Genomic DNA, 14,725 nt, shown 5'->3' with positions numbered 1-14,725 from the left:
TACATTTTTGGTCAAATTATTTAAAAATAATAATAATAAAAATGAATGACTTCAATTTCTCGAAATACACATAAATTGAAGAAAAACAGAACAAAGAAAGATGTCTTAAAGTTCTATGATTTCATGTTTCCAAATTTATTTTGGTTAAAGAATGAGGATTTGAGAGAAAAAGAAAAAAAAAATGTGTGACTGGTGGAATGGTTCATGAATGCAACAAAGCTGCTTGAGGAATAGGTTAAATTCCTCTTTCCAACTGTAGTTTGAGCTAAAATCATCTTTTAAATAGAAAAAATTCAAGCTGTTGGAAATATTAGTAGTAATGAAGTTAGGAGGGTTATAAGAAGAAAGCATATTATTTCAAAATTGTCATTTTTCACCACAAACATAAAAATAGAATAAAAAAATCTACTCTAAAAAACAAAAGGGGAATTACACTCTAGTGGGATAGAATTTTTTGTTTTTACACAAATATGGAGGGGTGCACCCCACAGTTTTTTATTTGCACCCCGTCACAGAATCATTTGCACCCCACATATTTTTGTAATTTTTTTTCTCTGTCCCAGTGTGTTGTAATTTCCACAAAAACATATCCTAGAAAAAATAAAATAAAATAAAACCCTAGTCCTATTTTGGCATCCAACATAAAAATAAATAAATAAATAAATAAATAGATAAATAAATTTGATCCCAAATGCACCCTTTAAGTTTGAGTGCAGTTTAATATGATGCACTTGTCCAATAGAAACTTTATTAGATGATTACATATCATAATTTTGTGAGATGATGCTCCTATGTAAATTGGTAGCTGTAAGAACCAAAAGCCAATCTGTAAGAACCAAGTGCCAATTACTCCACATAAGTTGGTCAAATACTACACAATCAAATGAAGTTTGTATCCATTGGGAAAAAAAAGAGACTATTTTGTATTCTCTTCCAACAATATCCTAGCTGATTCAAATGATTTGCTGAGAAAAATCCCTTTAGATTTGCATTTTTTCCAATCATTTCCCCCTTAATTTTGTGCTCTTGAGATTGGAATTGCTTCTGGATCGATAGAAGATGTTTGTCGGGATAGTGCTAAGGAATTAAGGGTTTTGATGTGATATGTTGATATCCTATTTCCTTTTTCATTGTTAAGAAACATGTCATTCTCGTCTAGGACTCTGCACTTTTCTTCTAGAATAATCGTCTTCTTCCAAATCGAATCTCAATGCATTAAATTCTTGTCTTGTCTTTTGTTAGTTTGGTCCAGCCTTTGGGATAGTTCTCTTGATGACATCCCCCCACTTCCTCGGGCCCTCATGCTCATATTTAATGACACTTTTCCTTGTGATGCCGATGAGTCTGTCCTTTTATGATAAGAAATTGTCCCTCTCAAATGGGCCATACCTGGTGGTGGTAGTAGTGGCAATTGTGGTTCTTCGTTGTGTGGTTGTACCACGTTTTTCGCACCCTCTAATTCTACTGTTGTTGTAGATGCTGGTTCGATTATCATTTATGGTGTCTTTGTCATGATCACCTCATTTGGTGGTTGACTAACTATATCAGGATTGTCTATTGATTTTCTTTGAGAAAATGATAGATGAGGCAATTTTTTTTCGTGATATACATAAAAATGAAACAAGAGCAAATATGGAAACCATGCTTGCAATGAATAGCGATAATGATATGATCGGATGGAGTGATGGATTCTCGCCCACAAGAATTTTCCTTCCCATGATGAGATTATAAGAAGAAACACAACTAACCTCAATCCCTCTTTCTTGATTTCTTTTGCGATAATCAGAATTTTTTTTTTTTGTCCCAAGAAAATTGCATGAATTGAGGAATAATAAAAGGAGAAAATCAAATGTTGAAAGGCATGGTGATGTTATTTTTAGCAATGCTGATAGTTAAGTTGGTTGATTCTTAGGAACATATACTTGAATCCAACACATCATCACTATACACCTCGCAGCTAAATAAGTTGCAATGATCAAGGCCTACGTTCATCCTGGCTAGGATTGGGCCTTTTGTTGGGTTAAGGTGAAGCCTTTTCAAAGTCCACTTTTGAGTTTATTTTACAGATTGTCCAATGTATCAAAATACCCTTATTCTCATATTTTTTATTTGCCTAAAATACCCTTATAGTTGGAAAGCGACACAATAGTTTCATTTTTTTTTTTTTTCATTTGGGATTGTAGGTGTGATTCTTGCATGTGTCAACCCCAACAATACTTTTGGAATTCCTAGTCCAAATATTGAATAATAGAGACAATTTCATTGTAAATTTTAAAAAATATAGACATACAACATCAAATTGTAAATAAAAATTATCAAAAAGAAGACATTTAAAGTTGATATGCTCACATTAAACCACCAGTGTAAGGGACTCCAGTTGTAGGCAACCAACTATTTCCTGATACAAAGTTTGAGATAGTGAAGTTAACCGCATCTGTCGCATTTATCACATGGTAACCAGGCCAAGTAACCCTGTTGGCAGTACTTGATCCTGGTTCTCTATTATTGTATTCTGCATAATACAACGTGTCTAGTGCAAAAGTCCCGGACCACATAGCCCAACCAGCTGGATTAATCAAGCTATCCAAGAAGGATTGCATATAAACAGTTCTCGAGTATAGTTTCCACGGCCTGCCCAAGTATGTTTGTGTAGTGCCATTGTTCGCTGCCAAGTCAGGGGCAGCTGTAATGGTACAATTCTGTATTGAAGTACCGGTATTCTGGTTTATATCTGTCCTTCCTTGCGCGGTGATTGTGTTAAATTGGCCTAGTATGGGAAGTCGAGGATACACATTGCAGTTTTGGAAAACCACAGCTACATTTCCAAATATGAAGTCTATTGTGCCATAGATATCACATTCCCTATAGAATTGCCTAAGTGAATGGGTGTACAAGGTGTCTTGGTAGCCTTCAAAGCTGCACTTGTAGAAGGTGGACAAATCGACATCATTTCGAAGTGCCACTGCTTGCTGCTTTATGGCTCCTGCTGTGTTTCGAATTGTTATGTTTATTGCTACAAATCTTGGTCCAACTACAGCTGCAATTGAAGTATTCATTGAGAATGTAAGATTAGTTAATTTTGAATTGTTTTAATGTAATTGAATAGATTTGATTTATAGTAAACCTGAACATGTGTAATGGTAGATCATTAATTGCAGGTCTGGGATTCCTAATCAGGAAACAAGTAGGCCAAATTTTCTGTGTTTCAAAATCTCCTGTTGTCTTAAAATACTGAAAATTATTAAATTATATATGAATCTTGAGGTCTAATCTAATGATGATAAATGTTTTGACTAGAGAAATAGAGAGATTGGGAAAAGAAGTTCTCGTGTCGATGTAAGGGTTTTTTTGGCTATATTTGACCCATAGGTGCTAAACTACACTATAGCTTTAAATCACAAGGGAGTAAAATAGGTTTGAAAAAATTACAAATAAATAAATAAATCCTAGGGTTTGACTCTTGTAAGAATGCCAAATTTTTTATTTTATTAATTTAAATCTTATCTTTTGATTTGTTTTTAATATAAACTATCTGCTTATTTTTGTTAAGAAAAACTGTCAAAAAATAATATTTTAGTCATTATACTCAATGAAAAATGATATTTTCAATAATTTATGTGCACTTATATTGAATTTAATAGCTAAAATATATATTTTTTCATCGATTTTACTTAACAAAAATAGACAAATAATTTAAATTGAAAACAAATCAAAAACTTAAGATTTAAATTGATAAACTTTAAAAACCTTACCTTAGGTAGTTTTTTATTTATAATTTCCCAATAAATATTTCCCTTATATATAATTATTTATAAATGATGAGAACAAAAAGATATAAAATGTAAAATAAATAAGTAGTATTAAATGTTAATTTTAATATTTTAATATTATAACATTTTTACATTTAAGAAAGTTAAATTAGGTTTAGTTGGCGAAAATTCAATTCCTATGAGGCCATATGTCATTTACTCCAAGTTTTAAATTATTACTATTATTTTGTGAGAATGACACTAGTTGAAAAGACGCCAGAAAGTCATTGGCTGCGGCAATAGCTAGCTGGTAGTAGTGAAGTAGACGGATAGGGGATAGTGAACAGATAGGTGACATGCGTACATATAGAGAGAAATTGGAACATATGTTGCACAGATAGGTTACATGTGTATAAAAAGTAAGACATTTGAACAGATAGATAGATAGATAGGTATGTTTTGAACAAATGTGTCTTTTTGGACAAATAATGTCATTTTAGTTTAAAAGGATTTAAACTTGGGCCTATTGACCTAAGAGTTTCAGAAATAGACTTCCGGTGTTCATTAAATTATATATATATATATATATATTATATACATATAATTATGGGACAATTAAATTAAAAAAAAAAAAACTCAATGTTTGAGCTTTCTAACAAAATAATCCTTAAGCTTTTTATTAAATAAAATTCATTTTACTTTCCAATGATATGGCTCGATAGCAATTTACCCCCTATCTTTTAAAAATAGCCATATACCCGCATATGATTTTAAATTAAAATGCAACCTTAACACGATTAATCTTAATAATCAAAAGATACCATTTATATATTCTTCTTCTATTTTTGGCAATCTTTGTAAATAAGTAAATAAATTTAGGAAAAATTAGTGAAACATCCTCTCCAACTTTGTGTAGTAAGAGAGGTCTAAGATGTTTTTTTTATTAGCTAAGGTCCTTCAATATTTTCATAGAGAAAATTCGACTGAGAGAGATTTCACCTGACTTAGAGAAATTTCATCCCCGACTCAGAGAAATTTCGAAATTTCTTTGTGAAATCAGAGAAATTTCAAATTTTCTCCGTAGGAAATGTTGAGGGACTTTAACCATACGAAAATATTATATATCCTTTATCTTATAAAATCTTAATATCAGAACCTTAAAAAAAATTTCCCGTAAGTTTACCTCTATAACAAAGCAAAAAATTTAAAAACATAATACAAAACTAATTTAAGAAACTATAGTTTCCTAAATATTTTTTTAAATAAACTTAATTTTCAGTTTTAATTAATTTATGATTTAATTTGTTAAATATATATATACATGTTTAATTTAAAATGTTATTAAATAATAGATTGAGTTAAAAATTAAACATTAGATTAAGATACTTATATGATTTAATTCGTTATTTATATATATATATATATGTATGTATGTATGTATGTACGTATGCACTTTTATGTTTATTTTAAAATGTTATTAAATAAAAAATTGAGTTAAAAATTAAAAATTAGATTAAAGTAGTTTGATGATTAATTTTTATAATAATAAATTAAGATATTTTGGTAAATCTAATTATATATAATATGCATTTTTAATTTAAAATGTTATTAAATAAAAAATTTAGGTTAAAAAGTAAAAACAACATTAGTTTCATAAATTTACATCTATAACTAAGCAAAAAAATATTTAAAACATAACGCAAAACTAATTTAGGAAATTAGAGTTTCCTAAACATTTGTCTATTTTCATTGAATAAGATAGACGGAAAAAATATTTTAATTATAAAACTCAATATAAGTATATATATAAAATGTCTAAAATATCTATTTTCTTTGCGTGGAATCTAAATGATAAAGGTCTAAGCTTACCAACTGTTGCAGAACTATATGTAGTCCACCCATCAGCCACGCTATGGTTCCCCGTGATTATAGTCTTGTTAATGCCGTCTCCGACTATCATCAAGTACTGTTTGTTCTTTGCAATCGAAACATACTCTTCATATTGATGAAAGTATAGCTTACAAAGCTTACAATCAGACTCAGCAGCAGCAACAGTCCAAACAGGTTCAAGTTCTGCAGCAGTTCAAACAGTCTTCATCAGCCACATCCAAGTGTGAGAAGCTACAAGCCGAGTCCAGTGATAACATTCCATATCCATTATAATATCTGTTAGATGTTGTTGTAACAGAATTAGTTCTACAGTTAGTTAGTTAGAGTTGCAGTTAGTTAGTTAGAGTTAGAGTTAGTATGATTAGTTAGAGTTAACTCATCATGGTTAGTCTTGGATAATTGTTGTATAAATACTCTGTATTCATCTGTAAAAGAGTGCTGAAAATAAGATCTCAAATCTTCTTTATGGTATCAGAGCCAATATTGCTCTCACGAGTTTGAAGGTCCATCAATGGCGACCTTACCTTCTTCTCAGCTTCCCTCAAATCTTTCACTTCTTATCTCCAATCTAAATTCATTTGTTACTGTCAAGCTTGATTCTTCCAATTTCATTATCTGGAAAAACCAATTTCACAACATTCTCAAAGCTACTGGTTTGCTCTGTTATGTTGATGGCTCTACTGCACCTCCTCCTCAATACATCAGAGAGGTACCGAATGATGCATACACTCAATGGATGCTTGTTGATTCACATCTTCTGAGCTGTATTACAGCTACGTTATCCTCAACAGTGTTCACCACAGTGTTTCATTGCAAGACTAGTTATGAAGTCTGGAGTACACTTGAGAAACGTTTTACTTCTCTCTCAAGGTCTCATATTCATCAGCTCAAGAACATGCTTCATAATGTTGTCAAAACATCCTGTTCAATGGAAGAATATCTCTCTCAGATTAAAGCTTTGTCTGATCAATTGGCTATGGTTGGTTCACCAGTGGAAGATGAAGATCTGGTCCTTCTCACATTGAATGGCCTTCCTGCTGAATATAATGCTTTTAAAACCACAATTCGAGCAAGATCTGAAGCCATCTCCATGGAAAATCTGTCATCACTGCTTTGTTCAGAGGCAATTCATGTAGAATCTGTTTCCAAACAGAATTCTACTAATCTGCATGTGGCTTATTCAACTCAAGGTTCTTCTCAGAAAAATTCTACTTCGTCTCGAAATTTGTTTGGACATTCTCAATTTAGCAGAGGCCATAAATCTGGTGGTCGATATTTCTCACGAGGAAGAAGAGGTCGAGGTTCCTATGGCTATCAACATTCCTCTGGTTCTAACAACAATGCTTCTGGTTATATTTTCAATGACAAATCTTCTGTGGTTTGTCAAATCTGCGGCAAACATAATCATGTTGCTCTCGATTGCTGGTACCGAATGGATACTTCCTATCAATCTACCAACACTAAGACTTCTCCTATTGCATCTGACTTTCAGAATACTTACCAGGATAAGGCTTACCTTGCTTCTGGTTCTTCTCCATCAGACAATTGGTTTTTAGACTCTGTAGCCACTAGTCATGTCACTCATAATCTGCAAAATTTACAATCCTATAAGCCATATCAAGGTTCAGATCAGATTATGGTTGGAGATGGTAATGCCTTGCCTATTCAGCATAAAGGTACTGGTATTTTACCAACTCCTTCTAAACAATTTGCTCTTACACAGCTTCTTCATGTTCCTAAAATTTCTGCAAATCTCATCTCAGTTCATCAATTTGTGTCTGATAATCATTGTTCTATTACTTTTGATTCTTCTGGTTTTGTGATTCAGGACAAGAGTAACAAAGCTATTCTTTATAGAGGTTCTAGCTCTCATGGCCTCTATCATCTTCCAGCTGTTCTTCCTAGGTTTTCTTCTCATCCAGTTTGCCTAAACACCACTACTGCTTCTTCCACTTGGCATGCTAGCTTAGGCCATCCTTCTTTACATAAAATGAAATTGATTTGTAATAAACTGAAACTACCTCAGACTGTTTCTAGTTCTTCATTTCCTTGTAAGCATTGTTGTATGGCCAAAAGCCATCGATTACCATTTAGTTTGTCTACAACTTCTGTTAATAAGCCATTGGCTCTTATTCATAGTGATGTATGGGGGCCATTTCATTCTGCTTCTTCCATTAAATACTATGTTTTGTTTGTTGATGATTTCAGCAAATTTACTTGGCTTTATCCTTTACATTTTAAAAGTGAAGTTTTTACAAAATTCATTGAATTCAAAGCTTTTGTTGAAAATCAATTTACTGTTAAGTTGCAAATTCTTCGCACTGATAATGGCACTGAATATCTGGGACTTAAATTTCAAGAATTTCTTCGCACTCATGGTATAGATCATCAATTGTCTTGTCCCTATACACCACCACAGAATGGTGTTGCCGAAAGGAAACATAGACACATTATAGAAACCACCATTGCATTGCTTCAGCAGTCTGGTGTTCCTCTTGCTTATTGGTTTGACACTGTTGCCACTGCTGTATATCTTATCAATCGCATGCCCAGCTCTAAGCTTCACAATCAGTCTCCTTTTGAAATGTTGTTTCATCAATTACCTGACTATCATTTTCTTAAACCTTTCGGTTGTCTGTGTTTCCCTTGGCTCAAGCCATATGCTCATCACAAGCTTCAGCCCCGATCTATTGCTTGTGTTTTTCTTGGCTATATACCTTCAGTCAAAGGATATAGGTGTCTTGATTCCAGCACTGGTCACATTTATGTTTCTAGGCATGTTGTTTTTCATGAGAATACCTTTCCTTTTCTTGATTCCTCTAGCCAGGTTCCTTCTTCTTCCTTGTCTCAGTATAAATCTTTCTTTTGGCCATCTTGTTCTCATTCCACATCAGCTATACCTTCTCCTCCTCCATCAGCTACACCAGCACCAGTTCTTTCTCCTATTTCTTTATCCACTGCACCAGCAGCAGCACCTGTTTCTTCCACATCTCCATTGCCTGGTTCTTCTCCATTATCTTCTTCCTCTTCACCTGCTATTCCTATTGATTCTTTGGTTGTTGATCTTCAGTCCTATTCTCTTCCTTCTTCTCCTATTGCTCCTTCTCTTAATATTCATCCAATGGTTACTCGGTCTAAGGCAGCTCATCCTATCTTATCTGCCATTACTTCTACTGCTTCTACTGATTCTGAACCAAGTTCGTATAAAGAGGCTGCTTTGTCTTCTGCCTGGATCAAGGCCATGAATGAAGAGTTTGCAGCTCTTCAATCACAGTCCACTTGGACCTTGGTTCCTCTACCTCCTACTAAACAGGCTATTGGATGCAAGTGGGTATTTCGTCTCAAACGTAATTCGGATGGTACCATTGCTCGCCATAAAGCTCGTCTTGTAGCTAAAGGCTATCTTCAAGAAGCAGGTTTAGACTATCATGAGACATTCAGTCCCGTTGCTAAACAGCCCACAATCCGTATTTTACTTTGCTTGGCTCTTCATTACAATTGGCCGATTAAACAACTTGACATCTCAAATGCATTCTTGCATGGTGTCTTGGATGAAGAAGTTTATATGACTCAACCTCAAGGTTTTGTTGACAAGTCTAAACCGCAATTTGTCTGTAAGTTGACTAAAGCATTGTATGGTCTTAAACAGGCACCTCGTGCTTGGTATTCTACTTTTTCCAGCTATCTTCTTACAAATGGATTTGTTGTTAGTTCATCTGATTCTTCTCTGTTTATTCAACACACTGCCACTACCATGACTGTGTTACTCGTTTACGTTGATGATATCCTTATTACTGGAAATAATTCTGCTCATATTGCCTCTCTCATTGCCCATATGCACTCTGCTTTTTCAATGAAAGAATTGGGTCTTATCAACTATTTTTTGGGTGTATCTGTGACTTCTTCTTCATCTGGCTATTTTCTTTCTCAATCTAAATATACTGCGGAAATTCTTACTAAGGCTGGCATGGCTGACTGTAAATCAGCCCCTTCTCCCATGTCTGTCAAGTCCTCTTCTCTGTCTTCTGCAACTATGGCTTATTCCAATCCCTCTCTCTATCGTAGTATTGTTGGTGCACTTCAGTATTTGACAATTACTCGTCCAGATATCTCCTTTGCTGTTAATCATGCTTGCCAAACTATGCATGCTCCTACTGAGGCTGATTTTGCATCTGTCAAACACTTGTTGCGGTATCTTAAAGGCACCCTTCATCAGGGTCTGTCCTTTACTCCTGGTCCTCTTGAGCTTCATGCTTTCTCTGACTCCGATTGGGCAGGTAGTGTCCATGATCGTCGCTCTACTACTGGCTACTGTGTCTTTTTAGGTCCTAACCTTATCTCTTGGTCTGCCAAGAAGCAACCTACAGTGTCTCGTTCATCCACTGAGGCTGAGTATCGAGCTCTTGCTCAGGCCGCAGCTGAGTTGAGTTGGCTTCAAATGGTTCTTACTGATTTACACATTGCTCATCCATGTCCACTTCTCTGGTGTGATAACTTGTCTGCTATTTCCTTGAGTTCCACTCCTGTTTTCCATTCTCGGTCTAAACACATTGCTGTTGACTATCATTATATCCGTGAACGAGTTGCATCCAAACAAATTTTTGTCAAGCATGTTGCCTCCTCTGATCAACTTGCTGATCTGTTTACCAAAGCTTTACCCGTCTCTCGCTTTCATTTTCTTCGTGACAAGCTCATGGTGCTCTCTTCCCCTATGAGCTTGCCGGGGGGTGATGAAAGTATAGCTTACAAAGCTTACAATCAGACTCAGCAGCAGCAACAGTCCAAACAGGTTCAAGTTCTGCAGCAGTTCAAACAGTCTTCATCAGCCACATCCAAGTGTGAGAAGCTACAAGCCGAGTCCAGTGATAACATTCCATATCCATTATAATATCTGTTAGATGTTGTTGTAACAGAATTAGTTCTACAGTTAGTTAGTTAGAGTTGCAGTTAGTTAGTTAGAGTTAGAGTTAGTATGATTAGTTAGAGTTAACTCATCATGGTTAGTCTTGGATAATTGTTGTATAAATACTCTGTATTCATCTGTAAAAGAGTGCTGAAAATAAGATCTCAAATCTTCTTTACATATACTCCTCCAACTACATAAATCATGAAGTATCCTGTGTTAGCATCAGTGTTGTTTGGAGCCGCAGCCACCGCATCACTAATAGTCATGAAATTCCCACTTCCATCCTTGTTCACAAACACCATAATGTTCACCTTCACTTGACCGCCCCCGCTTGTTTGCAATAACTTTCTTCCACTCACCGACTCATAAACCTTCCGGTGTTGGTTCGACATTTTCAGACCGAAATGACCATTTTTGGAAAACATTGACTCTCTTTCTGCTAGACACCTGCCTTTTCTTGTTTTAGGAACGTAACCGTACTTAAACAGCGCAAGAGATACGCTGTACAACTTGTTTCCATTGTCGAAAGGACTTAAAAAGTTGTTTTGAATGCTAGAACATGGAGTTGTGGCTTGAAGCCCATCCGAACATGTTTGATGGCTGGTTATAATGGCACTAAGCAAGATATGTGTATCATCGGCTTGTGAACTTTGGAGTGTATCTGTAGAATCGATGGATTGAATAGTGGTCGACAAGAAATCCATGTTTAAGCCGAGGAGGGACTGGCAATCTTTGAGAGCATGAATGGTGGGTTGAGAGAGCCCATTTGACCAATGAAAGGAAATTACTAGTTGTTTCTAGGGAATGGCGAATGGAAAACCGGGTGTAGTCGTATATAGTGGAAGATTGGTTGTTTGGTAACATGGATTGGCAGAAAAAAGGGTAAGGGGTGGAATTGCAAACGGCATCCGGTGAGCTAGAGATTTTTGCAAGGGATGGAGAGAAGAAATGGAGGGCGAGAAAGAGAGACAGAAAGCAAATAGTAGAATGCATGGAAGCCATGTTTGTGATAGTTTAGTTTTGGTGTGGCAATGTATTGTTGGATGGACTATATATATACTACTACGAGTATTTATATGCCAAGCCATTTGAATTTAAATATGTGGAGTCAACTTCTGTGTCTGCTAACAAGCATGTTGATGTTGATATGCCTCTTATAATTTGTTTTTTTCTTATTCCACAATGAAGTTGGCAAGGAAATTAGTGTCTGTTGTAAGTTAGGGTCTAGACTAGATCATATCAACCCAATCACCATGACTCTTACAAAACATTATGCAATAATTTAACTTCAATCAATAAAATAATAATGATTAATTGAAACAACTTTGTAAAACACTACAAGAAAATGGCCCAAATACCACGGAACTTTTTGCGACGGTATAGGTGCCGTTACCAAAAATGGTCTTTTGTGTGACTTTTTCAAACCGTTGCCAAAAATGGCCTTTTGTGATGGTGGTGACCCTGCCGCTAATGAATATACAAGAAAAATACAGAAACATTTACAGCACTTGGTGTATCGTGGCAAAAAAAAAAAAAAAAATTTGAGATGGGAAACATTTCATGTCGCAAATGGTGGACAAGTTGTGACGGCAAAATTCCATTGCAAACAAACTTTTGTTAAAATGACGTCATAAATAGTAATGAATTTTTTTCTCTCCCGCTCCTTTTAGCCCATTCACGGTCAAGTTTTCCCCAAAATTCCTACCCTTTCTAAACCAACATCCCGAAAACCATTTTGAAGCAAAATCCCCAAAACCCTTGGCCCAAATTTGACGACGGTGAATGACGATGACGGCTAGCAGCGAGTGACGACGGCTAACAGCAAGTGACGACGGTGAACGACGACGACGAGCAGCAGCGAGTGATGGCTGGCAGCGAACAACGGTTAGCAACGAGCAACAACGGCGAGGAGCAGTCAGTCTCAATCGCGCCTCTCTCACTCACTCAGCGAGTGATGACGTCTGTATGCCTCCCCCCCTCTCTCTCTCTCTCTCTCGCTGTGGATTTCTTCAAATTTCTCTCTGAATGATCTTGTAAATAGTTTATATTCATCTTGTAAATAGTTTAAAAATGGCGACACCGGACGAATTCATGGGTGATTTTCACTTCAGATTATTTGGGAAAATTACATCTGAAAAATAGCCTAAAATTTATTTTACAAACACATCATAAAATTTATGATTTTATTTTTTAATGTTTATAAAATTTATTCATTTTGAATAAATTTTTTGGACAAATTTTCTTCAAATTTAAAATTTGAAAAGGATCTAGTGGACTCCGACTACCCAAACAGATTTAGTCCAATGGTGAGGTGTCACAACCATTCTTGGCCCAAAATCACTGTGCATAGTCACTCCTTTTTTGGTCACAAGAAACTTCAAGATTGAATATTAAACCAGACATCATATGTATGGTTTGGCCACTTACTTTTCTTTCTTTTTTTCTTTTTTTTTCCCTGAAGATGGTAATGTTCCATCATGTTTTGCTCACTGATCTTTATGTGTCCAATATCAAAGGAGGACCATAATTATCAAGCCACTAGACTTCACTTTGAGATTCTTGTCAAGCGCTATGAAAATCCAATTATTATATTGAATTTGATAAAGGTAGGCTTTTGTGCATTAACTGATGAACAGCGTAGTATTTTAATGATGCTCAATATGTTTATGTTCATCAGAATCTGATTTGAGTCTTCAACCTTCTTTTACTTTGTCTTTTGTACTGGTTTATGTTTAAAAGACTCGTGAGAAGAAGCCCAGAGAATCTATTTTGTATGCTGAGTTTGCCAAGGCCATTTATTTCATTAATAAAGATTTAACGGAGGAGAATCACCTGAAGTTCCTTCACTTGGACCTGAACAAATACTCTAAAAAGTACACAGGTTTCTCCTTTCTTATGTTCAATTTTGATACTATGTAACACATATCATTGACATGAATGTCACCTAATTCTTTTTTCCAACAACGCAACAGATGTGTTGTCAGCTAAAGTGGTTGCATATGCATTAAACTTAACTGGCTTCTTCTATTGTCAAGTAGTACCAACTTCAGGCACCAAGGGAGAGAGAGAGAGAGAGAGAGAGAGAGAGAGAGAGAGAGAGAGGAGAAGAACAAGAAGAAAACTGTGTGGAAAGATTTAACAAAGCCCCTTAGGACTGTGAGTGGAAATCAAGAAATTTACCCCCTGCAGACGAGAAGATGACTAAAGGAGAAAATGCCTTGTTCTCACAAGGAGATCTTTCGTGAACATGTATCGCGACCTGGGTTATTACTGACTTCGCCTTGCAATTTACATAGCAGCATTGTGCTTATGTGTTGGAACTATCTGCCATAACATTGATCAAGTTATCACTCAGCAAATGGAAGATAGAGGGTGGAAACCGGTTCTGCGCAAGCATGGTGGCAAGGGAGGTAGGGACTCAGATCTGGGTAAGGAGATTCATACGATCTTTGTGGATAATCTCCCAGAATCTATGGATCCAAAAGGGCTGTATAACATATTCACAAATTATGGGATAGTGAAGGATGTGTTCATCCCAAACAAAAGGAGAAAGTTGACTCGATCAAGGTTTGGGTTTGTCCGATATGCTTGTCCAGTGGCAACAAGTATGGCGGTACAAAAAGCTCATGGCATTTGGTGTGATAACAGAGCTTTGAAAGTCAAGGTAGCAGATTTTGCTCAAGGAATAAAGGATAACCACAAACCAGTAATCACATCGGTTGGAAGAAAGGATGTTGACATAAACAGCAGAGCTCCAAATATGTTACAAAGGGGGAAGTCTTATGCCCAAATATTGAGTGGTCCAGGGTTGGTACCAGATTCAAACATCATCATACAAGCTTACAAGGAGGGCAATGGATGGCTGTATGAAAGTGTGATTGTCCGATTGAAACCTCAAAGTCTTGCGATGGAGTTCAAAGAGGAATTGAAGAACAGAGGAATGGGTAATGTCTTCGTTAGAGATGGAGGGGGAAGAGATATTGTGCTAACGTTTGAATCAGCGGCTACAATGCAAGAGAAGCTCAAATCAATGGAGGGGTGGATCCAGCCATGGAGCGAATCAGTCAAGATATGGCAGCAGGGGATGATTCTTGATCAAGAAAGATATGTATGGCTCACGTGTTATGGTGTTCCCCTGAATCTCTGGAGCTGCAAAACGTTTACAAGCATTGGAAGGACA

At 35.8% G+C, this 14,725-nt stretch overlaps 1 protein-coding gene across 1 annotated transcript; it reads right to left on the bottom strand.

The window, feature by feature from the left end:
- Positions 1-2,345: 2,345 nt before the first annotated feature.
- Positions 2,346-10,937, bottom strand: LOC145820134 (putative pectinesterase/pectinesterase inhibitor 7). Its single transcript, XM_082914882.1, has 3 exons — positions 10,728-10,937; positions 5,619-5,766; positions 2,346-3,037 (listed from the first exon to the last, which is right to left on the bottom strand). The coding sequence occupies exons 1-3, from the start codon at positions 10,935-10,937 to the stop codon at positions 2,346-2,348; spliced, it is 1,050 nt and encodes a 349-aa protein (XP_082771008.1).
- Between the last annotated feature and the right edge of the window lie 3,788 nt (positions 10,938-14,725).

Source organism: Camellia sinensis, chromosome 2 (assembly GCF_055761805.1).
Source record: "Camellia sinensis isolate YWXY chromosome 2, ASM5576180v1, whole genome shotgun sequence".
NCBI lineage: Eukaryota > Viridiplantae > Streptophyta > Magnoliopsida > Ericales > Theaceae > Camellia > Camellia sinensis.
The sequence above is the reverse complement of the archived record's forward strand: the minus strand, read 5'-3'. Positions and strand labels throughout refer to the sequence as shown.